Consider the following 27,852-nt stretch of genomic DNA (forward strand, 5'->3'; position numbering starts at 1 on the left):
GGAAATTCAGTATTTCTCGGGAAAAACAGGCCCAGCACCTGTGACAGGGGATTATCTGTGTCTGCTCAAAACCACTCCCCACCCTGAGCAGGGATGCTGCCCCAGCCACAGCCTTCCCTCCAACTGCCAAAACGTGGGTTTGGCCACGCATGGGAAAAGCCACGCCGGCTTCAAGCTGGAAAGCAGTGTAAACCACCACCACTCCCAACCCGCTCCAGTTTCCCAGCCAAAGCTTGGCTTCCCCAGGCACATCCTCGGGTGGAGAGGGTCCCAGTGATGGATGGTACCCACTGCTGCATCACTGAAGGAGGCTCTGGGATTTGGGTTCCCCCTCATCCTGGCGAGCCGGGGAAGAGCAGCAAAGTACTTTCCACTGCAGTGATTTTTTATCTCACTTAGAAGTACATTTTTAATTAATATTGCCATTACCCCATGCACTCGCTGTATAAACAAGACCTCTCCTTGATGGTTTAAATGGCCTGAAATCACACACCTTAATTAAGGCGTCCGTCGGGGTAAATAACCAGCCTCGCTGTTCTGCCAAAGAGAAGGGGAAGCCCAGGGCAAGGCGTAGGGTTTTCTGCAGGAATAAATATGCTCTGAATATATCCCAGAAACATCACCTTTGTGTTTCCCAGCTTTCAGGGCTGTTTCCCAGGGTTTCAGGGATGGGGACCAACACAGCAAACCCCACACCGTGTCCCCTGCAAGTCCCTATATTTGCCCTAAAGGGATTTTTCTGCTTTTTTGCCCCAGCTCCAGCACCACCACCCTTTCCTATAGCACCTGGGACACGACAAACATTATTCAACATCCCAGCTGGGTTTTAAATATTAATCCTTTAACTCCCAAACTGGAACTTGCAGGGGAAAAAAATCAAGCCTGACGGGAATGGGACCCCCGCCACAGCACTCCCTATTTTCAGGCATCTCAGCTGCCTGAGCATCATTTTGGGAAGTGAATGGCTTTTCCATATTGGGCTGCGGCTCGTGCTGCCTCTCCCTGCCGAAGAAGTCCTTGAGCACCGTGGAAAGGGCTCAGCTTCACTTTGGCGGAAAGCTGCTTTCTCGGCAATAACTTCAAAAAAACAAGCTTTCTGTAAGAAAAATAGATGGTTTGGGATCACTGGGGGATGCTCATCAGGGTTTGGGGGCTGCCTTTGCCCCCCCCCCCCCCCCCCCCCCGTAGCCTCCCCAAGAAAGCCATTTTTGCTAATTGTTAATAACCCAGTGCAAAGAAGGGAAGGGGAGGAGGGGGGAGGAAATCCCTTCGTGCCCTAACTTATACACAGACAAGAAAATGTCGTTAAACTAAACCAAACAAACGAATCAAGAGGCAAAGAGAAAAATCACATTAGCCCGAATCATAAATCCTGGAGAGGAGTATTTGCAGGCTGAATTGCCAAGTGCATTGAAACTGCCGAGAATCCGAAAAGCAGATAGCCATAAAGGCAGACAACGGCCCTGAAAAAATGCTTTGATTAGGATCTGGGCAGCATTCAGCCCAGATGTTCATTTGTCAATGAAAGAGGGATGGGGGGGAGGTGAGAAAGGCTTTAAATTAATCTTTACAACTAGAAAGGAGCTTGTAATACACACCATATGGGGAGAAACGTCCTCAGAACCCCCTCGCCTTCCCCCAGCCCCGCGTGTTTGGAGTCAGGCTGGGACCCTCCGGCCGGAGCGTCTCCTCCCCGGCTCCATCACTGTTTCATCCCCCTCTTTTCTCCATGCACCAAACACCCTGTGAACCCAAACTGCTCGGCTCAGCCCCTTCCACATGTGCTTTTTTTTACCGTGAACAAAACAAACTGCAATTCCTTTTATAACGCCAGCTCTCTTTTATTATCCCCCACCCACCCCCCCCGCCCCCCAGCCCCAGATACCTGCTCCCCTCTCCCTCCAATATCCACATGTGGTTTCTTTTTAACCCTTCCGAGATGGCGGCGGCAGGGGGAGAGGAGGGACGAGGCTGTTTATTAAATGCCAACCATTCAAATTAATTCTCCTAATGGACTTGCCGACATCATGGTGTGCATTTAAATGAACGCTTTGTCATATTTCATAGCCAACCTGCAGCTCTCTGCAGAGCAAAACCTGCTGGAAAGCCGGGCTGGGAATAGCAGCAGTGACAGGGACAAACCTATGAAGAAATAATAAGAATTAAATACAAATCCCAAACGCAACATGGGGGTGACAAGGAAGCCCTTAGAAATTTGCAGGTGTGGGTGCAAGTGAGGCCCTGGGCAAGGCAAAGGGAGCTGTGCAACTGGAATGAGAGCTTCATGCCTGCATGGGAGGGGGGAAAATCCCCTCGCTGCTGGGGCAGGAGGGACCAGAGACCCTTCCTCACCCAGGCCAGCACAAAGCCACCACTTCCCAGCTGGTGTCTGGGCTGTGCTTGCTACACCGAATACCCAGGGAGCCCCACCACAGCGGGGACCAGCCCCAGCACCCCGCAGGGATCCAGGGAGGAGGCAGACCCCCATCCATGCTGCATCCCTAGCCGATGCATCGCCCTGGATCACCGATCTGGGGGCTGACAGCAGAGCTGCCCGGCCAGCATCCCTCCTCACTGCACAGGCTGGGATGCTGGAACACAGCCCCTCCTCAGCGAGCTGTTCCCGCTGCAGAGCCGGCCACCCCGGCTCCTGGCAGAGCATCCCTGCTGCGCTGGAGTAAACCAGCCTTCCCCCACGGCCACCCCCGGGACAGCCACAGGTTCCTCACCTTAGTTTGGCTTCGAGAGCTCCGGGTCCTTTCATCAGGCTGGTGGGGAGCCGGCATGTGTACACACACATCACTCGCTTGCTGCAAGTGCCAGCTATCTCCAGCTCACCGCCTCTCCTCCCATCTTGTTCCCTCTCCTTCTCCTCCTCAGTTAAAAGCTGCCGGGGGGATTTCTTTCTTTCCACCTTTGAGGGTTCTCCTCCTTTTCTCCATCCTGCCCAGCTTCCCCGGGGCCAGAGGATGAGGAGGGGCTGGGGGAAGCATTGCTGCTCCCCTCCTGTTTGGCACACCGGAGGAGGGGGTTTCGCACACCACAAGGGCCCAGGGAAGGGGGGACCTTTGCGGTTGGGGATGTGGATGGGGGCGGCAGCCCTGGCCAGGGGTTTGGCGTGGGCAGGAGAGCAGAGCGAGCAGCAAGTGCTGGCAGCCGGGGCCCCCCTGCCCTCCGAGCCCTGCGGCCGGCTGAAGGGCACTGAGCATCCATGGGCTGGGAAAGCAAAAAGGACGAGAGCAGGTGCCGGGCTGTGGGCTGGGGTCAGCAGGTGGGACACCGGTGGCTTTGGAGGAGCAGAGCTCTGCCGTTTTAAAAGCAAACATTACATCGTATTGGGCTGATGGTGTCTGAGCTCATAGGGTATTATTAGCAGCCCAAGCAAAATGGGAGTCGGGGGAGGAAACTGCTCACCTTGGAGGAGACCACGGGAGCAGCAAGATCATCCCAGCAAGAGACTCGGCTCAATCAGAAGCAGGAGCTGGCTGAGGATGGGGCTGGTGCTGCCCTTCCACACCAGGCAGGGTCCTGGGCCACAGCAGCAATTTGGGGCTCATTGGTCACACCTGGAGCCCCGGTGGGGCCACGGGAGCCGTTCAGACAAGCGTGTGCCCTCAGTAACACCCGTGCACAGAGATTTCCTCTCTCAGCCCCGTCCTTTTACCCTTACACATCTCTGAGCACAGGCGCTTCATGCTCCTCGTGCTGCTGAGCCACAGTCCCTGGTCCCAGGGGTCCTGGTCCTGTCCTGTCCCCTCAAGCTCATCCCTGGACCACCGGGGCTGGGGAAGGGAGACCAGGGGCGCCGGAGGGCTGGGATAAGATGGAGCCAGCCAGAGCGATGATGCACCCAGAGAGAGCAGGGGGTAGAGGGGGGACACGGCTTCCCCAGGCACCCGTCCATCTGTCTATCCACTTGCCCACTGGCATAGCAGCCCCCGCTACAAACACGGGCTGTAAAAACGTTAATAATCACCATCACAACGGCCCTTTCATTTTCTTTCGATATGAAAATAAACTGGTGCTGTTTGCAGAAGGTTCTCATTTAGGGAAACATCTGGAGTCAGCACTTCTCCCCCAAAGGGTAGCGAAGGATTCAGAGGATACCAGCCCTCATGCTGGGGAGGAAGAGGAGGAGGAAGGAGTCCATTTGCCCGGTCCCTGGGGGAGGGGACGTGGCACATTTCTGCTTGGTGTCTGCTGCGTGGCCTCAAGTGAGCAAGTCACCACCCTTCCCTGGGGCGAAGGGTGCAAACCCCCCAGCACCCCGGCCAGAACAGCCCCTCCAGCTCCCAAAAGCTGTGGGTGCCGAGAGAGTCTTGGCAATGCCTGAGGGACCCCCAGGGACAAGGGGACCCCCAGGTTTGGCTGCTGGGGAAGGACCTTGGCTACCTGAGGGGACAGGAGGAGCAGGGATGCTACTGGTCTCTGGGGCTGTGGGTGACTGGGGAAAAGGGCTTACAGAGCAGCAGCGCATCTGGGGACACAGCCCAGCCAGTGGATGTCACCCCCTTTTTCAGGTCCTTCTGGACCTTCTTCCAAGTCCTCTGAGGGCCCCAGGGCAGGAGCATCCCCCCAACCAGCAACAACTGGGGTGCAAGCAAGGCCCTTCCTGCCACCCCAGGGGCTTGCAGGTGAGGAAGGGTCCTGTGTCCTGTCCCATCCCATCCCTGGCAGGTCCCCAGAAGCCAGCAGGACACTCGGGGCCAGCACGGGGCATGTGAGCAGGACGGCATCCCAGCTGGCCCATGTCCCCAGGCGGGATGGTCCCCACACAGGCTGAGCTGCCACCAAGCTGTGGTGACATCGGGCTGTGGTGACATCTGCTGGGCTCTCGCTCAGGAAACCCTCCAGGCCCGGGCTGCCCACAGACCCTCTGGCACCGCACAGCCCTGACAGGTCCTGCTCCTGCACACAGCCCAGGGGCTCCAGCCGCAGCTCCACATTGCCAGCCCCAAGGCCACCCCGATCCTCTCTCGCCCCAATTCGGACACCCAAGACCACCCCGATCCTCTCCCGCTCCAATCAGATACCTCCACATCTCATGCCCCACCACCAGCTCCAGGCAAAGCCCCCAGACCACGGCAGCCGGGGGGGGGGGGGGGGGCGGGGGCAGCACCCCCCCAGCATCCAGCACCCATGCTCCCTGGGCAGGGGTCCCAGGGGGGCTGTGGTGCTCCAGAGGAGACCGAAGAGCTGAAAAACCTGCATTAAGGGAGAAAATGTGCAAATTAGGAGTGGGGGTAGGGACTGGGGGGGGGGGGGGGGGGGGGGAAGAGTTGTTTATCTAGAGCTGATTTTGATTTTCTTCTTTCAAATATCAGCAGGATGCTGAGCCTCGCCTCATTATGCAAATAGAAGCAATTAGAGCTCACCCAGGCTCTGCCCACGTGATGGGTTTATGGCACTCGCAGAAATCCTTCCTGCTGCATGAGAGGAATAACAACAGCTCCCCTGCACCGGCTCCAGCCCCGCCATGGCTGGGAACCCGGACTCTTCGGAGAGGGGAGCCCCAGGGCCGGGACAAGCCCCCCCATCACCACCCCGGGGCCTTTCAGAGCCCTCAAAGAAGGACTTTCCCAAGGAAGAGCCTTTCCCTCTTCCATGGAGACACCAACCCTGCCAGCAGCCAGTCCTCCCCAGCTCTCGGGATGGGAGAGGAGAGGGATGGAGGGGGAGAGCATCACTGGGAGCGACTCGAAAGCCTTTTTCTCCACCGAGTCAGACAGTCCGCCCGCAGCAGGGCATCACCATGCCTTGGGACTGGTGTCTGAGTGGACGTGCTTTGCTGACCACCAGCAGAAAGAGGCAAAACAAAAATACCTGAGTGCCCCGAACTGGGCTTAAAAGGCAAAGCAAACTCACCCCCCCACCCCGCCCCCCAGCCCCAGTCCCACCTCGGCTGCAGCAGGATGCGCGGTGGTGGCTCCAGTCCCCATCCGGCACTTGGCGTCCCCAGGGGCACACGCCGACCTGCAGGAACCAGACACAGGAGCATAAATCAGGCGCGACTCCCATAAATCCATCATCTTCCTCCTGATTTACATCAAGGTAGCTGGGAGGATTTATTCCCGGTACCTGCCTCGAGTTTCCCACCCCCAGAAGAGCACAGGAAAAAAAAAACCCAGAACAAAAAACCACCAGGCTCTTAGAATATTGATCTCTCACCTAAATCTTCTATTTTTCCTTATTTTTGGTGCAAATGGAGATTGATGAGCACAGGCTGGCAGCTCCTCACCTCTGAGGGCAACTTCTATCTCTTCTGGGGGAGGGATGCCCATGAGTTCTGCTTCACAGAGACCATCACCCGTGGCCCAGGCAGAGCTCCCAGCACCCGGCCCTTGCTGCGGAGCGGGCTGGGAGACATCAGCACGGACCGTCCCACAGCGTTACTGCCTTTCAGCCAGTGAGCATCCCACAGGAAACCTCCAGCCTGCATCCCCATTCCGACTCCATCCCCACACCGACTGCTCTTCCCAGGGCTTTAGGTGGGAAGAGCACCCCGGGAGCCCCTTCCATCTCCCCCAGACAGAGCCACTCAGGCTCACACCGCAAGGCAGCGTGCGATTGCCATGGAGAGACGTATTTCTGCAGCCAGAGGACGGTTTGGGAGTCAGACCCTCGTACCTGCCCTGAAGGATGCAAGTGTGACCCAAAGCTTTAGGAGCCAGCAGCATGGCTGGAGCTGCCTTGAGGTACTCCCACATCGTCGTCCCCCCCCCCGAAAGAGAGATGCTTGCTCAGAACTTCTCCATGCACTGAAGACACTCAGTGGCACCATATGTGACACCAGACACCGAAACGCAGACCCTCCTTGATGTTACCACCAGAGGACAGGGACGGGCTCAGCCGTCAGCCGCAGTGCTCTGGAGCCAAGCTGCTTTTTTCCCCAGGACTTGATGCTTTCCAGACCTTCTCCCAAAGGTGCAGGCAGGGGCTGTAACAGGGGTAACGATTCCGCCGGCAGGCTGCTTCCGTGGGACTCCTGCCCCATCAGAAAGATGCCTTCACCTCCTGGCGGGACTCACACTGGGGCTTGGCCACACGCAGGGAAGCAAAACAGCTTCGGCGCAGTCAAAAAAGAGGGGTCAGGTCCTGACCACCCCAGGGCTTGGCACGCAGGCTCCTCTGCCCCACACTTGTGGGTCCTTGGAGGAGCTGAGGAACTGCACAAGGCAGGTGTCAGCTCCCCAGAGCCGCTTCCCTGTGGAGCGATGCAGGCAGGCAGCGGGAGCCACGGGAAAGGGCTGAGTCAGCACCAGGAGAGTCACCCCCAGCCAGGCCATTTGGCAGGCAAAGGTTGGGAAGGAGCTTTTCTTCCGTAACAGGGCCAAGTGAATAATTCATGGTGGATAAATAATTCACCAGGAGTTTAGCCTTCCTCTGGCAGCGGATTGTCTGCGAGCTGTTAGCAATTATCCCGTATTTATTTGCGATGCTGAATTTTTAGTTGAATTATTCAGACAAGCCATTGCTGGGCTGAGGAAAAGCCTGGGGAAAGGAGGCGATACCTGAAACGACAGGAAAAATCATCATCAGGATGAGTCCATGGCTGGGGAAGATACGGTGTTGTTATGATTATTTAGCATCTGTAGTGCAAGAAATACCGAGAGCTGCAATGGACCCCACGGCTGGAGGCGACGCAGAAGAGAGTGGATGGATGCAGAGGAGGCACCAGGTCGTTGGGTTTCCACCACCCAGCTCCATTTCCAGACAAGAGCCCCTGGACATCCCTGGGTTTGCTGTTTCCTACCAGCAAATTCATCCGCTGGGAGCTTCGTAGAAGAGGACGCCAAAGGAAAGTCAGCGTGAGCAAAATAAATTCAAATTTCTGTTTGGATGAATGTCTCCAAAATTGTTTTAATGAAGCGTCTCCCTAGTTCGTTCGGCAGCAGGGCTGCTCGGTGGCTCTTCTACAGCCGCACAAGCCCATGTGGTGGGGACACCCACATCTGTCTTAACTCATTCAGAGTCACCAACCTGAGGGCTCGGTCCCTGCCTCCCACACAGGAACCAGAGCTGGCCTGCAAAGACACATGGAGATGGGCTTTGGGGGAACCCTCCCGCCCCAGTATACTCAACTCAAGTGAAAAATTAATTTTCTTGAAGGACGAAGCAATGCTTTCAGCAGAAAAGAAGAGGAGCAGCATTGCAGGGAGGCAGGGAGTGAGAACGGCAACAACCAGCAGCAACAGGCTCGTGCGGTGGCTTCTCGGGCCCCAGCTGCCAGACTCGCTCCTGCTGCCGGGGGTCTGGCCCCCCCCTTGACTAGAGCAGAAGATGCTCCACAGCAGCGAGAGCACCAGCTTCTGACCCTTGCCCAGGCAGCTCTGTCTGCTCTTCATTCCCAGAAGAAGAGACTGATAAAGGAGAAGATTCAAACCACACAAGGCAGCCTTCCACCTTTGCCAAGACCAGCCACGGATGCTCAGTGAGCCGTCAGGCTGGAATCATCCGTCTCCAACAAGAAGCAGCAGTAACCCACCCCATTGTAAGCTACAGGATCCTAAACCTCCCAGCGGCAGGGAAAAGCTTCGCAGGTGACCCCTGAAAACACCCAGAAGTACTGCAGAGTCTAATAATAATGATAAAAATAAATACAATCTCATAGTTGGCTTTGGTTTCAGCCCATCTTGTGATTTTAAGGGGTTGACTCACGTTTATAGGCTCCTCAGGGCTACTGACCCAGCACCCCGGGGCTGGTGCCGACGGTCCCAGCAGTGTGACCAAGGGTCCTTGTCCCTTCCCGTGGTGGAGAGCAGCTTTGGCAGAGCTGGTGACACTTCCCTGCCTTTCCAGGGCCACTCCAGGCACCACACGGTGCCCAGGGACCAGATCCAACACCTCTCCCACCTCTCTCGGTGGGCTGGTGTCCCACCCCATGCTGCCGCGGTCCCCACTCATGGCACAAAGCATCTTCCCAAGCCAGGAGCTTCAGCAAGCTTCTGTCCTCCACCAGCCAAGGCTTTGCCAGACTCCTGAATGAGCAAACCTCTCTCGCCATGAGCCAGCTGCTGTAGGCTCTGGATCAATGAAATAGGTAAAAAGAAAAGCAAAAGAAATCTGCATGACTGTTCCCTGACGGGTGTTTCATTACGTAAAAGGAACACATCGCCGCCGGCTGGGCTGAGAGCCTCAGCAATAATCAGCATTTCTTCTGTTTTCTCTTGAGTCGCCAGTCATGCATTTAGAATTATTTAAAAAATAAAGAAAAAAAGCGATCACCTAGGGAGATGCTAACTTGGCGGCATGGTCCCATGTGGAGCCGTACAGGGAAGGAGGTACCAGACCCACACACGCCACTTTCTGGGTTGCCAGAGCCCACCCAAAGGAGGATAAAGCCCACAGGACGGTTTTCCCACTGCCTAGAAGGGATTTGCTCCAGGGTGTCACACGCTGCCTTCCTCCACTTCTTACTCCTCACTCTCACCTGGCTCCTGCCAGCTCCCAGGAGATTCAGACAAGTGGTCCTCAGCCTGTAGCTATCTCCATCTCAGCTGGGACAGCCTGGACACGTGGTCTTGGTGAGTTAATCAACGCGATTTCACCCAAAGGTCATGAAGGAGCAATTTATTACACACCGCAAACGGCAGGAGCGGCAGCCAGCATCCCTGGCAGGAGCAGAGATACGGGCAGAGGTCAGGGCACAGGGAACGACCCCAGGGCTCAGCCTGGGAAGCCCAGGAAGGTTTCCCCCTCCCTGCTGAGGCTGCCCAGGTACCTTCATGGGGCAGAGGCTGGGTGGGAAGACTGGTGGTAGAAAAAGTCATTGAGCACTGAGAAGGGGAACCGGCCAGAAAGATGGGGACACTGGGGACCCCTGACCAGCTCACACCAAGCATCTCTTCAGGTACCATTGGGTCATGCCAGGGTCACTGGGTCACACCTCTCCAGTGCCTCTGCAGTGCTCCCCTTACTTTGAAGGACAAAGAAGGCACCAGCATGGATCTACCTCACTAGTCTTCCTCGCTGTAGCCCACTGCAGGATGAGCAAGGGCCTCCATCCTTCCTGGTGTGTCATCGTAGTTACGATGGCTACCAGCTCCTGAGATCACATCCCACCACACCAGGTGGGTGTCCAGAGCTCTGTGTCCTACATGTCTACCGCTGACAAAGCAGGGAAGCCCGAAGCACGCAGTCAGCTCATGCACCCTGCAGGGCCATCCAGGCAGATGGTAGGAGGAGGCTTTCCTAACAGCAAGATGATGGAAAACCATTTCCAAAGGCTCCTTCTAGCTCTGCCTTGCGTGGCTCACACTTGCTCAGGACCAGCTCTTCCTTCCTCTACTACCCAGACATGACCCACCTCTTCTCCTCCAAAACTACCATTCCTCCCCTTCCTCTCTGCAAGGCTCCCACTGCACCTGCAGAGGCTCCTGGCACCCACTGGGGTGCAACACCCACCCGGGGAGCCAGAGCCAGCGGGTCAACATCTTCACTCAGACCCTGCCTGCGGTGTTATACAATCGCAGAATCACTTCAGTTGGAAAAGACCTTTGAGATCATCAAGTCCAGCTATTAACCCGGCACTGCCCAGCCCACCACTAAACCACGTCCCTAAGCACCACATCTACATGTCTGTTAAATCCCTAGAGGGATGGAGACTCCACCTCCCCGGGCAGCCTGTCCCAGTGCCCGACCACCCTTTTGGTGAAGAAATTTTCCCTAATACCCAATCTAAACCTCCCCTGGTGCAACTTGAGGCTGTTTCCTCTTACCCTGTCACTTCTTATCTGGGAGAAGAGACCGACCCCCCTTGCTGCAGCCCCCTTTCAGGTAGTTTTAGGGAGCGATAAGGCTGGTTGTTTTGCTCTGGCCCTGGCTCTGCAAAGGATGCTGGCTGCCAGGAAGGCTGCCCAGCAGCAAGGACAAAGCAGTGTCACAAGCTGTGGCAGCAGGTACATCCGCCTGGGGAGAGGTTTGGGGGATGAGACCCAAAGTACCCACAGAAGCAACCTCAGCGTCCACCCCACAGCCTCACCACCTGAGCCGGGGCAGCCTGGCTCAGTCCTTTCCCAGGGCTGGGGTCCCCCTGAAGAACTCCCCAGGGTGGAGGCTCCCACTGATGCTGGAGGGTCCCAGGGGGTCTGCTCGGCCACCTGGATGCAGCTGGGCTGGGGCTGGCAGCCGGCAGCCTTTCTGCTGAGCGCAGGAGCTGCAGCCGGGCACTGGCACATCAATACACTCTCCTGGAAGGAGCCCACGCTTCATCTGGGAGCAGCCCACAGCCACGAGAAAACCTGCCGCATCCCATCTCATCCCATCCCATCTCATCCCATCCCATCCAGCAGGAGTCGGCTTGTCAGGAATGCCCCGCGTCAGCGCTTTGCCAGTGATAAATAAGGGAGGAATGTGGCGGCTCTGGCCCCCAGGATCTGCCAGGCTTCTCCATCCCAGATGAAAAATGAGGGCTCTGGAGATACTGGTGCCCTTGCCCCTGCCCAGGCTCCCCACTCTGCCGCTGCCAGCCTGGGGGTGACAGCGAGGGTGCCCGGAGCTGTCTTCTTGCTCCTGACCCTGCATGGCCCCGAAGAGGAGGCGGCGGCACAGCGAGGCACCCCGAGACCCCCGGGATGGGGAGAGAAGTACAAACAACAAAAAAAAGAGCTTTTATACAAAACCCAGATACTTCCATTCCAGCTAATGTGCAAGGATAGGAAAGGGAGGGGGGAGAAATGCAGCAGCTGGGATTTCGGAGAACAATGTGGGGAGAAAAAAGAAAGAGGGAGGAAGACAAGTGCGGTTGAGTCACCCGCGGTTGTCAGCCCTTTTTGGGGGGAGGGCAGCGGGAAGGTTAGTGATCAGCCAGATCTGAAACCAGACAAAACTATTTCCACATGCCAATAAAACCCCAAGCGCGAAGGGTTTGCAGGGCTCTGGGGCCCCCGCGCTGCCTCTAAAACAAAACAGAAGAGCTGGGAAGCTCACCCGGGCAGGAGCTGGCGCGTGAAAAGGAGCACAGTGATGGCATCTGACCTTTCCTTCCCCATCGCCTGCCCCCTCCTCGCCTGCCGCAGCTCATCCCTCCCAGCATCGCTTGGTCTGTGTCAAAGGAACGCAGGGCCAAGGGACTGAGCGGCGCAGGGCTGGGGACGCCTGGGGGGGACCTTGCCTCCCACGTGGGTCTGAGAGCTGAGAACCTCCAACTCATCTCACTCATGTCTTTGGTAGGTTCCAGCACGCGAGGTCAGGGATCGAAGGGCTGAAAGCACCACTGCTGCCATGAAGCCAGCCCCTCGCAGAGGCCGAGCCACGGCAGCCCCCTTCCCAGGGAGGCTGACGGCCCCAGCCCTCCCCAGGCTGAAATGGGGACATTCTCCAAGCCACAGCCAAAAGAGACCCGCTCCCACCTGTGTCCCGCCATGCGGTGACCTTGGCTGAGCCTTTAATTCGCCCACAGCTTAGTCACGGCAGCCATAAAACCCCGTGCAACCGCCAAGACCTTGCCAGCGAGGAAAGCAGCTGCCGCCCTGAGCCACTATAAATCACCGCACCAAAAAGCGCAGCACCCACCTCCCCGCTCCCCGGCTGTAAATCTGCAGGAACAGAAACCAGAGTGGCTTATCTGGAGAGGCCACATCCCTGCCCCAGCCCAGCTCAGCCCTCCTGCTGGCTGCGTGTCCCCCCCACCCCCCGGGGAGAGGAAGAGGATGCCCAACTCACACTAACTGCCGGCAGCGCTCACAGCCTTATCGGGCGGGCAGCAGGCACCCTGCGCCTTCCGAGCCCTGAACCCCCCCATGCTCGCTCCCACACTCGGGGTAATCGCTGCCTCCATGGCCCCCGGCAGGGAACCACCAGCTTCAGACTGTGAACAAGGGACAAGCAAACCCTCGGCATGTCCCCAAGCCCTCCGCGTGCCCGTGCTGTCCCCCAGCCCTGGAGCTGTGGCTGTCCCCATATCTCCACCCTGCTCCTGCCACTTGGGTGGATGACGATGGCTGGGACCCAAGGCCAGTCCAGTCCCTCAGCCTGCGGGAAACCTCTTCATTCTTTGACCATTTGCTCAACAAGCCCAAGGACTGGACAACTGTAACGTTTCCCCTCTTTGTTGCAAGAGTTTAAGAAACCTTGGACACCTCAACCGACACCTCGACAGGGAACCTCCTGTTCTCTGGTGGGTGCAGGAGGCAGAGCTGAAGGGCAGCGCTGCCATCCCCTCTGGACATGGGAGAGGAGGATCATCAAGGAACACATCCAAGGACACACCAAGTATGATCCTTGTGTACTTGGGGCAGGTTTGGGAACTGGAGGGTTTCAGTTCACAAGGCAGCCTGGAAGTCTCCGCCACTCTGGTCTGTGCTCACGCCGTGCCAGCACCTGTCTCTCCAAGAAACGCTTCACCTTTGCTATGTTAATTAACAGTGCAGAAGAAAAATCAAGCAAGGGACTGTGGCTGTCTCATCATCTCATCCCACCAAGGCAAAACCATCAGGCTCTGCAGCTCCAGCCACCTGGAGCCACTTCCCAGTCTTCCCCACCCCAGAAAATCCACAGGTTTCACCCGAAAGCAAGAAAAATTCAGCCACTCAGAAATGCTCTCCCCTTCTCCCCACTCCCACCCTCCCTCCTGTGCTCATTACGCGGGTGCTATTCTGCTCAGGTCCTCCTGGGGTGCTCATCACCGCATCATCCCCACCGCCAACAGTGACTAACATCTGTCACATCTTTGCTCTCTCATCCTCGGCCAGAGGCAGGAAAGTGCCTGCGTGTGTGTACATGTACCCTGCAACATGCCAACGCAGAAGCCCCAGGTCAAAGCCACCGGCTCATTTTGGTGTAAATCAAGGGTTTGTGAGGTGTTTGCATCAAAGGCGGCGCATTGCCCCCAGAGCAGAAAGCACTGACTTGGCCCTGGTCTGTGATCCCAAGGCGGTTTGTGCTCTTCCTCATCAAAGAAACATCACCATCAGCACCACCACAGAGCATCTGCGAACACCCAAACCTGCCCAGCATCCAGGAGACAAAGCGACACTCCAGGCACCACAGTGTGTCCCTCCAGCCCAGCTTCCCACGCTGCCCTGATCAGCACCGGCACGCCACTGCCTGGCCCTTTGGCATTCCCAGCTGGTCCCATCCAGGCACTGGGCGATGCTGGTGCCGGCAGGCTGCAGGCAGGGAAGGAGAAAGCGAACGGGGAGACACGTGGCATTCCCAGAGGACCAGCACAGCGGGGAGACCCTGAGCATCTCGGTCTTCTGAAGGGAGCGGGTCCTGGCAGCGTCAGGAGAGATCGCATCCTGCCGCCAAGAGGCAAGGAGCGCTGCCCCACCGCCTTCGCTCCAGTCTGCTGCGACTTACAAGCCCTTTGAGTCACGTACCCTTAAAGCTTCCTGCAAGCCATTTAATTCTTTCTTTTTAAAAAAGGCTGTAAATGGAGCTGGATTCCTGTGGCTAACCCAGCGCAGGGTCCGTACAGTGAGCACACCTGCTAAGGCAGCTCCATCGCCTCATCCCCGGACCACCGCCACCACATCACTCACCGGGATGAGCTGCAAGTTGCATGTTGCCCGTCAGGAGTAGCTGGCTTTTCCTACGTGCAGCTTGCAGCCCAGGGAAGGCGGTACGGACCTGGAAGATTTGTACGGAGCCTCCTTGGCAAGGGACACTTGCAGAAGGTCTGACCACCTCCAGCCCAGAACGTCAAAGGATGCGGCTCAAGGAACTGCAGGATTTTGACAGACGGTGTTGGCACGATGTGAGTCGTGTCACAGCACAGGAAGAGGGCAAACACTGTCACCATCATTAGGAAAGGAGAAAGCAACTCAAGGGAGAAATAAAAAACTCCTAGGCCAATGTCAGCAGTAAGTTGCAGCTCTAAAGCCCATTTGGAGAGACACCACGCAAAGCAAAAATATAAGTGGGACAATATTTTGTCACCTACACCTAAGAACAGTAAGATCATATTGGATTTCCCTGGCATCACCTGACTTTCTTGAGAAAGGAAGATCGGTCCTGGGATCACAGCTAATCCCGACACAAAAATAAATGTCTGTGGCAGCAGCTCTGGGAAAAGCCAGCTTCCCCTGGAGCCGGCTGGCCCCGAGGAGCAGCATGATGGGGAAAGTGACACATTCAGCCAGGGCAAATTTGGGGTGTAAGGTAGCAGCCTGCATGGGAAGTGGTGAGGCGGGGATGACCCAGGTGTGCTGGGACATCAGGAGTTGACCGAGAGCCACTGACGGGGGAAAAGGCAAATGCAATTTTAGATGTGAGAATCGTTTTCAGTAAAGGCAGAGGAATACAAGTGCCGTTAGACCAGACACGGGGGGAACCTCATCTGAAAGGCAAATATTTCAAGGGGAGTAAAATCTTGAGCAGGGCAGAAGACCTCATCCAGCTGAAGGTCAGCACTGATCCAAGAGGAAGGGCACAAACCAGTGTAACTTAAGGAGGGTGGGGATCTGAGGTCAGAGCAAGGTGCTGCTGGCACAACCCTGCGTAAGAAAAGCAGGTGCGGAACACCCAACCGCTCAAAACAGAGCAGGATCCGTTCCCCTGACGTGGCCACCAGCAGCAACAGGAGATGACAGTCAAACCGGAGCCTTAACCCTGCTATAAATGAAGAGAGACACATTCTGATTAAAGCAACTGGGTGCCTAGTTAAAGCCTGATCACAATAGGCTGCTCACACATTTGTTGACCAGCTGAGTCGTGCTCCTGTGGAGCTGGTAGGGCTGAGGTAGGACTCCTCTGGAAATGGGAACATTCCTCAAAGTCATACACCCTGATCCTGACAGAGCTGGTCACCCTCCCCACGACAAATGAGCCTGTAAAAGTCAACAGGACAAGAAAGAAAAAGGTCACGAGAGATTTGGAGTTTGAAGGTACCACTGAAAAGCCGGTCCTAGGTGCAGAGAAGAAAAACCTTGAGTTTTAATAGAATGAAACCTGGTGCAAACATCAGAGCTTCTCCAGGAGGCTGGAGAAAGCCCTGCCCTCTCCCACCACTCTCGGTGGTCCTCACTTCCCACCCAGATGAGCTTAGTGATGTGCTGCACCCAACATCTGCAAACCACAGAAGAGCTGGGAGGCTGAAGACACAAAATACCTCTTCTTCACACATGGAAATATCAACTACCATCATCAGTGTGGTTTGCAGAGCTGGGCTCACAGACCTTCAGCTGCACTGAGCCCATGGGCTTCTGAGAAGAAAACTCCAACCCCAGAAGGGACCTTGGGAAGCCACCCAGCTCCATCCACACCACGGCAGGACCTGAGGCACCCCAGGCTTTGCTGGCACGAAAGCCATGCTGAGCACAGCTGTCCTGCACGGTCACTGCCCCCCTCGAGGGAATGGAAACCACAGCAGGGTTTTATGACAGCATTAAACTCAATGTTCCCAGCACCTCTGGTAGTGCGGGACCTGCTCAGAAGGGTTATTCCAGCCTGAAGGGCAGATTTACCAGAAACAAATCCAAACAGAGAAGCAGCCGCGAGGCTGGTTGCACACCTTCTGCCAAGAAATGTTGGGGCCTCCAGCATGAGAGGGGCAACAACTTGTTTCTTCCTTTCTCCTTTCTTTTTCCTAGTAAATTAAAAATAATAATAACGGTAGTAAACTCCCCTTGGCTTTATCCTCCCCCACCAGAGCAGATGCAATTAGCAGCTTCCCTGAGTGGCAGAGGTGTGATTTACTCCCGGAACGGGTTACATTAAGATGTAGGGCAGTGGGAAGTTTCCATTTGGCCCCCGACCAAATTCCCCTTCCCAGCCATTCCCACCACTGAGGATCAGATAAGCTTTCCTGCTTTGCTCCCTCATTGACAAGTTTGGAGGCACAGCCCATGGTTTGGTTAAAGAAGCCCCAAAAACATGGTCACCAGACTCTTCATGCCAAGTGGGTACCATCCCCCATCCATGGGATGCTCATTAAATTTAAGCATCCCCTGAAACCGTGTTGGTACCCTCTGGCTGGGCACAAGCCGCTTCATAACCTGAGTTGGCAGCTGCTGCTAAAGCTCCCCAAAATATCCCAGGCCCCAAGTGAATTCCCACGGTACTGGTGGGCAGCTGAAACCTTAACAGGTCCTGTATGAAAAAAGCCAGTCCCCAGCATGGGACGTGGCTGCAGCCTTATGGCATCTGAAGCACTGGGCTAGCTGGAGCGGCTACAGCCATCCCCATCCTGGCACCACGTCCCACACAAGGGGCAGCTCTCATCCCCCCCCCAGAGGACCCAGAAGCACAAGCTGTTCCCTTTCCACCCACTTATCCCCTTGATGCTCTTGGACGGGTTTTCACGCCACTTCCCAGAGCCCAGCCCCCAGCAAGTGCTGCTGCATCTGCACAGAGGCCAGCGATGAGGGGCAACGGTGCTCCGCGCCACTCACGTCAAGCCCTCCGCATCCCATGATTTCTATTTGATTCCCTTTTAAAGGGGCTGTAATGCAGCTCGTATTTATACTTCAAAACAGCTTGTTTGTGTAATTGCCAAAAAAAATTAAAAAAAAAAAAAAAAAAAAAGACACAAAACAACCCTGGTACAATGACTAATTAGCTCGCTGCTGCCTCGTACCCTGTAAACAAATGTATTTGTAACCAATTTGCAAGCACTTTGCATAAGGGGCCCAGAACACTCGTGCCTGTTTGATGCATTTTGACATTAATTTGATAATAGCGGCTTAACAAGGAATCCAGGCTCCCTAGCTATAAATATGCTGCTTTTCCACTTCCTTTTATCTGCACAGTGAAATAATGTTTTTCCCCCTGCTGCAATAACCACCATCCAACCCTTTCATGAATGCCCTTTATGTCCTTTAGCATTTTCAAGGCTTTTTTTTTTTCCTTTTTTTCTTTTTTCCCCTCCTCCTGAAGAAAGTAAAATGGTTTTATTAGTTGTATTTTTAATTCCTGTTCACTGGGGGGAAGGAGAAGAGAGGACAGCGATGGTACTCTGATAACACAGCTTCCAGAAGACGGGGATGAGGGACCTGTTTGTTCAGAAATATTTCTCCATCCGTTTGTGCTTCATAGGAGAGAGAAAGCTCATCCCTTTCCCTCATCTTTCCCACTCGCTGTGGCTCTCTCTCTCCACGCAAGCCTTCACCAGCACACCAGAAAGCAAATTCAAACACAGTGAAATGAGAACAGGACACCAGAGTCCACCCTGATGCCAGCCCCAGAGGGTGGCACTACAGGACCACCCCACTCTCTGGATCTCTGCTTGATGAGACCACAGCACCACAAGAACCATCATATCTCAGGGGAACGATGCGAGAAGGGCTGGATCACAGGGACTGAACTGCGGCTACAACTTGTCCATGCACAGGCAACACCATTTCTTGTCTCCTTCTGGTCCCTCCCAAGACTTTCCATCCATCCCCATGGTCAGACTCTCACCCGCACACACACTCTGGCTTGTGCACGCGTCCTCCACCTCCGGCTTGCCTGTCAGCCCCTGGGGAGAGGCTGTCGCTGGGGCCTGGGAGGCAGCAAGCACACAAGTAGCACCTTGGAAATTGTCAGCTGCATCCCACGGCCACAGATGAAGCCTCTGGGAGATGAAACGTTTCGGCCTCTCTCCTCCATACTCCCTTCTTGTCTGCCTCCAGCTTGGAGCCAGTGATGCACAGCCTGCTCCCAAACATGATCCAGGGGGTGACAAGTTGCACTCAGAGCACAGACCTGGAGGACCTCTTCTGCCATCCCAAGCCTAGAGACCCCCCAGACAAGGTGGCAGAAGATGGAAGAACAAGCGTTCGGAGCTGTAGGCTGAGGGTGAGGGTCTGGGAGGTGTTTCAGCCAGCACCCTGCAGACCTGCCCCCTCTGAGATGCTCCCACCCAAGACACATTGAATGCTGAAGAGCAGCTGGTGGGAGATAAGGGCTATGAAAGACAGATCAGGTGGACCAGCCCAGAGGGCAGCACTAGCGCTTATCCACGCTTCCCATTTTGGCCTGCAGTGCTCAGGAATCCAGCAGCCAGAGACTGCAAAGTGGAGAGAGGAGCAGATCTCCAGGCAGAAGAGTACTGGATCACCTGATCCATTGAAATGTCCTCCCCGAACCCTTAACTATAATTACCAGCCAGTTTCTTTCCAGGGCTAGAGACATTGTTGAAGATGCTTCACCCCTGCCTCCTTGCTGAATCTCCAGGACTTCTTCACACCCCGAGTGCATCACCCCCGCCGCTGACCCTCCTCTGCCCGAAATGTGCAGGCTGCAGAGCTGTGGTGTTAGTAACCTGCTGGTTCCCAGCAAGCCCAGTTAAACCAGGGAGCAACAAGTTGGTTGGGCAGAAAATGGAGGCAGCGGGGTGGGGAAGGGAGCAGGGGACAGCCACTGCCCCACCACGTGGCACTTTGGCAGGGAGGGGAAATCATTAACAACCCAGACCTGCACGTACAGGCCTCCTTGCCCCTTCACACAGCAAGCCACGGCAGGCACAGCCTTGCTCGCCACGAGCAGGTCCTACCCTCCCCTCTGCACACAGCTGGGTCTGGAGGACGAGGAGGATCTGGAAATGGTCTTCTGCACATCTGCAGGCTGCTGTCAGCCCAAAGGTCTCTGACGGCCCAGGGACTATCGAGCACCTCTGGAGGTGCAGGGCTCCAGCATCCTCATCAGGAGACAGGCAGGAGAGAGAAAACCCACAGTGCAAGCCAGTAGCCTTCCCAAACTTATTTTTTCTTCTCTTTAAATGCATCCTGGGTTGCCGTGATCTAGTCTGAGGCACTTGCCCAGCCTCCTCCTCCCCCACAGTGAGCAGAAGTGCCTCTTGCCCCCTCCCCCATCACAGAGATCAATACTTTCCTAAATAATGGCTGTATAGATAAGGGCAAAACCAAAACCACACTGAGACATCCAAGTGGTTGTAGGAGATCTCTCCCCCTGCCAAGCTCTTCACCCTCAGCTTTTCCACACCTCCGCTCCGGTTTCCCCTCCTGGAAACCGCGTCGTGTCGCTCCTTGCCAACAGATAAGCTGGCAGAGGGCACAAGATCAGTACTGCGCGGGGAGAGGGTTGCTCTGCGCAGGCCTTCCCCAGGTTTCCTCCCACCCGTGTACCATACCGACCACGGCCCTCTCAGCCATTTCCCCCTGAAGCCCTCCTCTGGCACTGTTAATGCTGAAACCCCACGGCAAGTCCCAGCGATAAGTTGGAGACTTAGCAGAGTCCAAAAGCACATTCTTTCCTCAGCCTCCTCCCTCCTTATCTCTTTCCTCCCTCCCCCAAAAACACATTTAGATAAAAGTTATTGGAACAATAAAATCCATAACTTAAACACAAGCGCAGGAGAGATGGAGGGAGGGTCTCCATTCCATGCCCTAGCGAGCAGACCTGCCAGAAAAGAAAAACAACAGAGCGCCCATGATCCCCTCTGAAATAAAACCTGGCGCGGGCCCTTGGAGCACTGCAGGGCAAGACTGTAGCACACATGCTCTCCTGCAGTCCCACCCTGTGCCCTGCACAGACTCACTCACCTTCTAAAAACTGATCACACATAAATTTTGAGTGATCTCCCGCTTCACCTACCTGGGGTGAGTTGATTTAATCCTGTGGGTACATGAGCTGCACCATTTTCCACCAAGCTGCTCCTCTTGCATGTTTGTTTTGTGGATTTTGTAAAGCCAAAGTAGACGTTGCAAGTACCTGAAGCCCAGGTTCCCCACGGATCACTATCCGGCACCCTAAAAACAGCAACACAAGAGATGGTTCAATAGGATGTGCGTTTTCTTTAGCACTGACCAGCCCTTCCACACAGGCGAGCCCAGCAGCTGGTGCTGCCCCAGCTGTATCGTGCACAGGGCTGTGGTCCGGGACATCCATCCCAGTCCCCTCCACCCCCCCAATGGTGGCGATACGCTTTCAGCCACCACCGCAGCCCCCCAGGATCCAGGGTCCACGCATCTGCCGTAGCTACAAGGGCAGAAGTGCTGCTGCCAGGGCAGGTTAATCCCTGCAGTTTCCTTCGTCACAAGCAGCACTACCTGCTTCCACCATACCAGCTTCCCCTTCCCACAGCCGCAGCCACCCCAGCTCCACTACATCCATGCAGCTGTGGTGGCATTAATAGAATTTTGGCCACCCCCGTTCACGTTTAATCCTTGATTTCAGCGCTTGGCTTCACGCAGAGAAGCAGTGCCGAGCCAGCCTGCTGCCTGAGGTTGGGGCACGGCGCAGGGTACACCCTGGGGTTTCTCAGAGTGACGGACCTTCTGCAAGTCACTTGGGTTCACTTACCCTGGGATAACGGTTGTTCTGTCCCACAGCAACACAGCTCAGCAGTGGGTTGCTCCAAGGCCCATGGAGGAGAAGCATTTCCTAAACACAAAGCAGCTCCTTCTTTAACCTGCAGCTGAGCCCAGAGCCACAAGCACCAAGGTGCGGAGAGCAGCATCGGCAAACCTCAGACCTGGGGGAACGGGGCTGTAAACCCCATTAGCACTCAGCCCAGCACTCCCAGCGGGTGACACTTCCATTGCTCCCAGTCCAGACTGGGGCTACACCCAGGCACGTCCCTGCCCATGCAGCAACTCACCCCACATTGCTTAAACTTAAAATGCAACGCCAAAGCGTGCCTCCTAGGAGGATGGCTTTGGGTTTGGTTTTAGAGGGAAATCAGAGGCAGAAGGCAACAGCAGAGACCTGGTTCAAAATCCGTTTCACTCTTTATTTGAAGTTTTACATGCCACCAGCGTACATGAAAGTTGCACATTCAGAATTTGACTCACTACTAGAACAAAGGGCCAGATGCAAACACAAGTGTCAAACGAGCGCACAGATGGAGGAGCCCAAACCGAGGAGCTTGTCAGTATTTGCGACCAGGCTGTACCACATCCTGATGGCACTTGAGGCCTCAGAGGCGAGCCCACAGTTTGGAGGGCCACCTCCCTTTGCCATCTCCAGGGCACTGGTTGTGACCTGGGTCTCCTCTCCTAAAGCAGCACCGTTCTCCTGCAACAAGCTAAACAAGCAGCTTTGGTAACATCTCTACCAGAACCGAGGGTGTTTGGAGACCAACTGCCCACTTAATGCTTTTCTAAATTCCCCTTTCTATCAATGCCAGCAGTTTTTACAATGAGAAACAACTTCCACCCGCTGTTTATAGGGAGAGACGACAGAAATAGGGACTCTTACACTGACATTTTATTTTCAAAGAAAGTTTTGATAGAAAAACATTTTCCCCAGCAGCCTTGGGCAGGGAGTTGCAGCTTCCACTTCAAAGGACAAACTTCAAAAACAAATCCAGTGTCCTAATGGTTTTGTGCTACATTACTTAATTGTCATACAGCTAATTAGCAATGCCTGATTTCACATTCTCTGTACATAGATGAAGTTCACAAAAGAAGGGGCTACTTAAAACAATAAATAAAACAAGGCACCAGGCAGCCAGACTCCGACAACATTAACATAAAACGTTACACTTTACCATTTAAAAAACTGAAATTAAAACCCCATCATGATTAAACCTATATTGATCTGTCTTCCTTCAGATCTCAGAGCTTTGAATCTCTGCAAGGAAGGGGGGAGAACGCAACGCAGGAAGCGGGGGCTTAGTGTGCACGTCTGTGTATGTATTTTGCCAGCATGCAGCAGAGATCTTTAAAATTCTAATTATTTCCCTATCACCAAGTAAGATCGGGATCAATAGATGGTACAAACTGACCCCTTTCCTCAAGTGTCAGGGGGAAATTAAAAAAAAAGAAAGGGGAGGGCGAAACAAGAGCGTCAGAGGTCAATGCCACAAAACAATAGATATTGATGTCTCCATTCATTTCAAACAGCGGAAAGGTCAATGCCTCCCTTGCTTCATGTTTTATGGCTGAAATCCTGCTGCTAACAGCAACAATGTTAGTAGTCAGACCTCATCCATCCTTTTTTATTATTATGATTATTTCTAACCAGGTTAGTCATTTTGAAAATTTGACGAAAGCTGGGAAGCAGCGGTGGGGGGCAGGGTAGGAGGAGAAGAGGGGAAGCTGCCCTGGAAATTGATGGAAGGGATGGTTTCCATTAGTTTTCGAGCCTGCCTGTCCCCCTACCTGTGCTCCGTTTTGTCCCTTGCTGCCCCCTAAAAAATGAAAAGGGCCTAAGGCAACATCCCTTCACTATTAATCATTATTCCCTGTACAACATCCTAATTGGTTTCTATGGAAATGATTCTCCTGCTAGAGTACCCCGGCTGCCTGCGCATCTAATCAAAGAGGCAGGAGAGCTGCAATGGAAGATTTGCTCCTGCAGTACCCAGCCCGGCTCACGGGGCTCCCTTGCACGGGGCTCCCTTGCACGGGGCTCCCTTGCACGGGGCTCCCTTGGGACCTGCCGAGGGGGAATTGCATCTCCCTCGAGCAGCCAAAACAACCCTTCCGCACCGATTAACTCCACAAACGGAAAAGCCCCACATTTCTGCAGCCGTGGGGGATGTAACCCATCCTCAATAAAGGCTGCTGGGGGAAAGTACCCAGCACCTCACAGCGTACAGCCCCATTCCTGTACGTCACCCCAGGACTTTCATGCCTCTGAAGATCAGCAAGGTGAAGGGACAGATCCCGCTCTGCTCCCCTGGGTCTCAGGTGCCTTGGCAGAGGAGGAGGTAGTCATGCAAATAAACGTGAGCAGGGCTGCTGCTCCGCTCCTCAGCAGCCTGCACCAGCAGCCCCAGCCCTGCCCTGCCCTCCCAAGGGAGCACATCCTCGTCTGCAGGGGAGCGCATTTTGCACACCTGCAAGCTGCCTTGCACGAGGCAGGTGAGCCCTCCTCCCCTTGCACAAGTGGGGAAACTGAGGCCAAGACTCACAGTGCATGTCTGGCCGACAGGTCAAGGTCCACGACGCAGTCCTGCCCTGCTTCCTTTCACTGCCATCCCTTCTCCTCCTGCCGAACCGCTTCCCTAACAGACAAGCGACTGCAGCCCAAGCCCTCCTGAAGGAAGAGGCCATTGTCATGCAGTCCCCCTCCCGAACTGAGCAGCAGATACACTGCCATTTTCTAAAGAGACCATGAAATCAGCTTTGCAAAACAGCTGAGGAAGCAACCCTTTAACCTACAGTCCTTCTACAAAACCTACTGAAACACTGATGAATTAGCCCCACCAAATTCCCTGCAACAAAACCACTGTCACTCTCCAGGTCTAAACCCTGCCAGCCTGCAGGAACCAAGTGTCACTTTGCTAAACAAGAGTTTGGACATCAGCAGAGCAGCAAACAACTTCTGATTTTACATGTTAATGGCACTTGTCCCAGAATATCTTTGTCCCAAAGGAGCACGGACACCTTGCTGGTGGTCAAAGCAAAGATTTCTTCTGCAGTCCCCAAAGATCGAAGGTCTGATTTGCAGTGCAGCAAGAAACATGCCAGCAGGGACTGGGAATCCAGCAGAGGCACTCCCTGCAAGAAGGGCACCTTCTGTAATTGAATTCATTTATTTTAGACTACGGACAGTGGCATCAGCAGGCTCAGAGATGACCTCATTAGATGCTCACAGATAGCAGGAGGGAGATTTCTGGAGAGATGGGGACAGAGTCCAGAGAAAAGGAGGGGGAATTTCACATTAAATAAAAGCTAGGAACAAAACACCCATCTCCCTGTTCTCCTCTCCTCTTCTAATGCTGCACGCCGGAGTCTCGGTGCTGAGCGGGCTCCGAGTCCCATATATTGCTCTGCTCAGAACATATGGTGCTATGTTTAATAGCCCGGCTCTGCCAATTGGGGACTATTAGGGTGGGTTCTTTTCCCAGTGTAAATGTTGCAGAATATAAATTGTAATTAACACCGATGCCAAAATAGCACTTAGAGAAAATAAGCACATTATTAACATCTGGTGAATCCTGCATGGAGTGCAGAAGCAGCGGAAATTCTCACTCACCATGAGAGGATTTGTAGTAGAGATACTGAGCATTGGCCCGAAGTTGGGGGGTTGGGGGTGGAAGGAGTTTTTAGCTCTTTATTTCTATTTGTGGTGCTATCTTTATTACCTGTAGGTGACCTTTCCTAGCCCCGATTATAACGGGTAGCATTTGCATCAGGACTTCTGACCCGCTTGTGTGAATACAGATGTCTAAACATCATACTCCAGGCAACAGAATAATGCCGTTATAAAACATGCCTGATTGCCTGCCCCGATCTAGCAAGACACCAGGCAGATGGGTATCGCTTTGCCAAGCAAAAGGTACGGCATGTTTCATGGGGTTACTCTAACCCTCAAGACCAAAGGGTTAGCACCACCATTAAGCAGCAGGTGTTTTCTGGGTACCACTGTCCTCCAGCCCAGACTTTGCAGCAGGGCAGGAACAGGCAAGCTGGTGGTTCTGCCAAACTCTTGCCCATGCCACAGCATGCACGTGGAGGGGAAATCCCTGCTGAGAGTCGGAATGGCCTCCTGTAGCATGTACCAAATGTTGGGATTCCTCCACAGGACAGAACGGTCCCCTTAGGCATCAGAGAACTGGCTCCATACCCTCAGCCTTCTCTCAACCCTGCCCTGAGGCTAGAGGCACAAGGAGGAGAAAGCAGCTTTACTAATTTTTCAAACAAGGAGGAGAAAGCAGCTTTGCAAACACTCACTGCCTAACCCTTGCTTATTTATTCGAGCAAAGAAACATGGGCAAAAACTGGGCAGACCTGAAGTGGCCTGAACTGGACAAAGCAGTGGCTCATGTTCCTACCAAAAAGTACATCTGATTTGCTGAATTGAGGGAAGGACAGAAGAAAGCTGTTGGAAAGGGAGGGAGGGGTTCAAACAGGCAAGTAATATGACAAGAGGTAGAAAGAATGACCTCGTTGGGAGATCAGGAAAGAAAACAGTGGCAGGATGCCAAGAGCAGGGCACCAGCTCCACACACTCACCTGCAAGGTGCCTAACCTAAGGCTGAGTCTCAAATACTTGAGGAGTGATCACAGCTCAGCTGCAGCTGTTCCAGAAAAAGCACGAGCCAGCCTCACCACCTTGTTACAGGCTACAAACCGGAGACCAGTGCTGGCACCCTGTCCTGAGTGGGGAAGGGAAAGAAACTCAGGGCAGACAGCAAACACATGCAGGGGTTAGTTCTAGCAATGAACAGAGTTGTGTTAGTAGAAGGCTAACATTAACCTGCTCATTAACACTGTAATCTATCTGAGCACAAGTGTTACCCCAGTCTGGGTCAAGATTTACACCAGCAAGACAGATTTCCCGGCAGGTTCACACCTGACTGACGGAAAAGTAAGGAGGGAAAGTCCTCCAAAGCTGGGAGATGCATTTTACTCTCAAATCTATTCCATCAGACCAGGCTTCCTATAAACTGATAGCAGAAAACCGCTTGGGAGATGGCATCTTGTGCAGAAAATGCCGACAAAGGAGATGGGGACATCATCTTTGGACAACACTGGGCCTCCTCAGAAAAGCACTGCTCAACTCATTAGCAAGTGTCTAGGCGGAGAAGTTAGCTCTGGTTGATAGCTGTTTTGCATCAGACTGACCCACTGTGCTACTACAAAATACTCCAGCAGAAGGGAAATCCAACTACCACCCAGAACCGTGGCTCCAGGAACTGGTAACTCGGCTTTTGGTACAGCTGTCTGATGCTTTCAAAAGTGCTCAGTAAATAAGGCAATATGAAAGTGATCCAGACCACTACTGACGCCTGAGGAAGTTCTGTGGAGCAGAGAAGCTGACTGAAATCACACTGTGAAAATACATCATAACATCTCTAAAATTAGCATGAGCTCAAGGCATGGGATCTAAGGACAGAACTGGAACACTACATTCCCATCTACACTGCAAGACAGACTGCATTTAAATCAGATCTGAGCCTCAGCTTATTCACTGTAGGCACCATCTACCCTAGGACAAGGATTTCCAAAAAAGCTGAGAACTTCTTCCACCAGACCGATGGAAACAGCATCAGCAAGAACATACCATGATCGAGGCGCTAATGAATTTAATTTGTTATTCAAAAATAAAAGAGAGTCCTTGTGGTACTTCTCAATCAAAAAAACCCTTTAAATATCTGATTGCATGTGCGTGACTACAAATGCATATTTGTAACACAGAAAAGATGTGATGCACTTCAATTGAGCAACACATTTTTGTGCCTCTTAGCTGGCTCAGACTTTCTACTTTGCCAAAAATAGACCAAAGCAAAGAATGATTTCCACCAATATCACAAAGCACACTGCCAAAGTACACAGGGGTCCTTAGGAAATACACCAGGCGACACAGGGGAAAGAGCATTGTTAAGTCAGTTTCTCTTACCTTTAACTTCAGTAAAATAACAAAACAATTCTTATCAACTGCAAGGAAATACTCATCAGATTCCAGAAGCCTTTGAGAGAGGATTTTCAGATGCAAGCGCTATCCAATAGATGTTTTCCCACTGCAAAGGACCAGCTTTTTTTATTTTGCAATTGCACCTATTAAAAGTGATTGTACAGCATCTAGCAAGGTGGCCAGGAGCTGAAGATGGGAAATCCAGGCCAACAAAAAGCTATTTCATGTGCTCACTCTGACTGTCCTTTCCATGCTGTGACAGTCACCACCACAAGTTGGGAGGTTCCTCAGCCACTCTGCTTTTAAACAAGGTAATTTCATCCAAGTGCCGCATGGGGACATCTCTGATGACCTCTGTCAAGTCCTCATGAAGCAGAGGGAAAATGACGACATTTAATGCAGGACGGTCCGCCTGGAAACTAAATCAGACACAGATTATTAGCCAAGGAAAAATAGGAATTCTCCTGTGCAAGAGAAGGGGATTGCATGTATATAGATCATGCAGTGGTGAGGGCAAGGGTGGGTTGGTTGTTCAGAGCAGGCAGGGACAGCTGGAAGTCAGGGTTTCCCACTCTCCTCTCTGTGTGTCAACAGGGAGTGCAGGCTGGGCTTGCACCCCTTTTCAGTGAGTCTGTTGAGCTGGCACAAGCCCAAACCGGG

General features: G+C 53.9%; 1 protein-coding gene across 7 annotated transcripts in view; it reads right to left on the minus strand.

Moving 5' to 3' along the window:
- Window positions 1-5,267: 5,267 nt before the first annotated feature.
- FBXL18 (F-box and leucine rich repeat protein 18) overlaps window positions 5,268-27,852 on the minus strand; it is a 46,281-nt gene continuing 23,696 nt past the window's right edge. For 4 of the 7 annotated variants that reach the window (XM_040593209.1, XM_040593210.1, XM_040593208.1 and 1 more), the window contains exon 5: window positions 21,591-27,611. In XM_040593209.1, the coding sequence (XP_040449143.1) occupies window positions 27,455-27,611 (157 nt within the window). In that variant the 3' untranslated portion in view covers window positions 21,591-27,454. Of the gene's footprint in view, window positions 7,512-20,478; window positions 20,634-21,186; window positions 21,268-21,590; window positions 27,612-27,852 lie in introns of those variants that run through there. The other 3 variants (XR_005827740.1, XR_005827741.1, XR_005827739.1) reach the window with 3 other exon arrangements.

The sequence above is a fragment of the Falco naumanni genome, chromosome 4 (assembly GCF_017639655.2).
Source record: "Falco naumanni isolate bFalNau1 chromosome 4, bFalNau1.pat, whole genome shotgun sequence".
Classification (NCBI taxonomy): Eukaryota; Metazoa; Chordata; class Aves; order Falconiformes; family Falconidae; genus Falco; species Falco naumanni.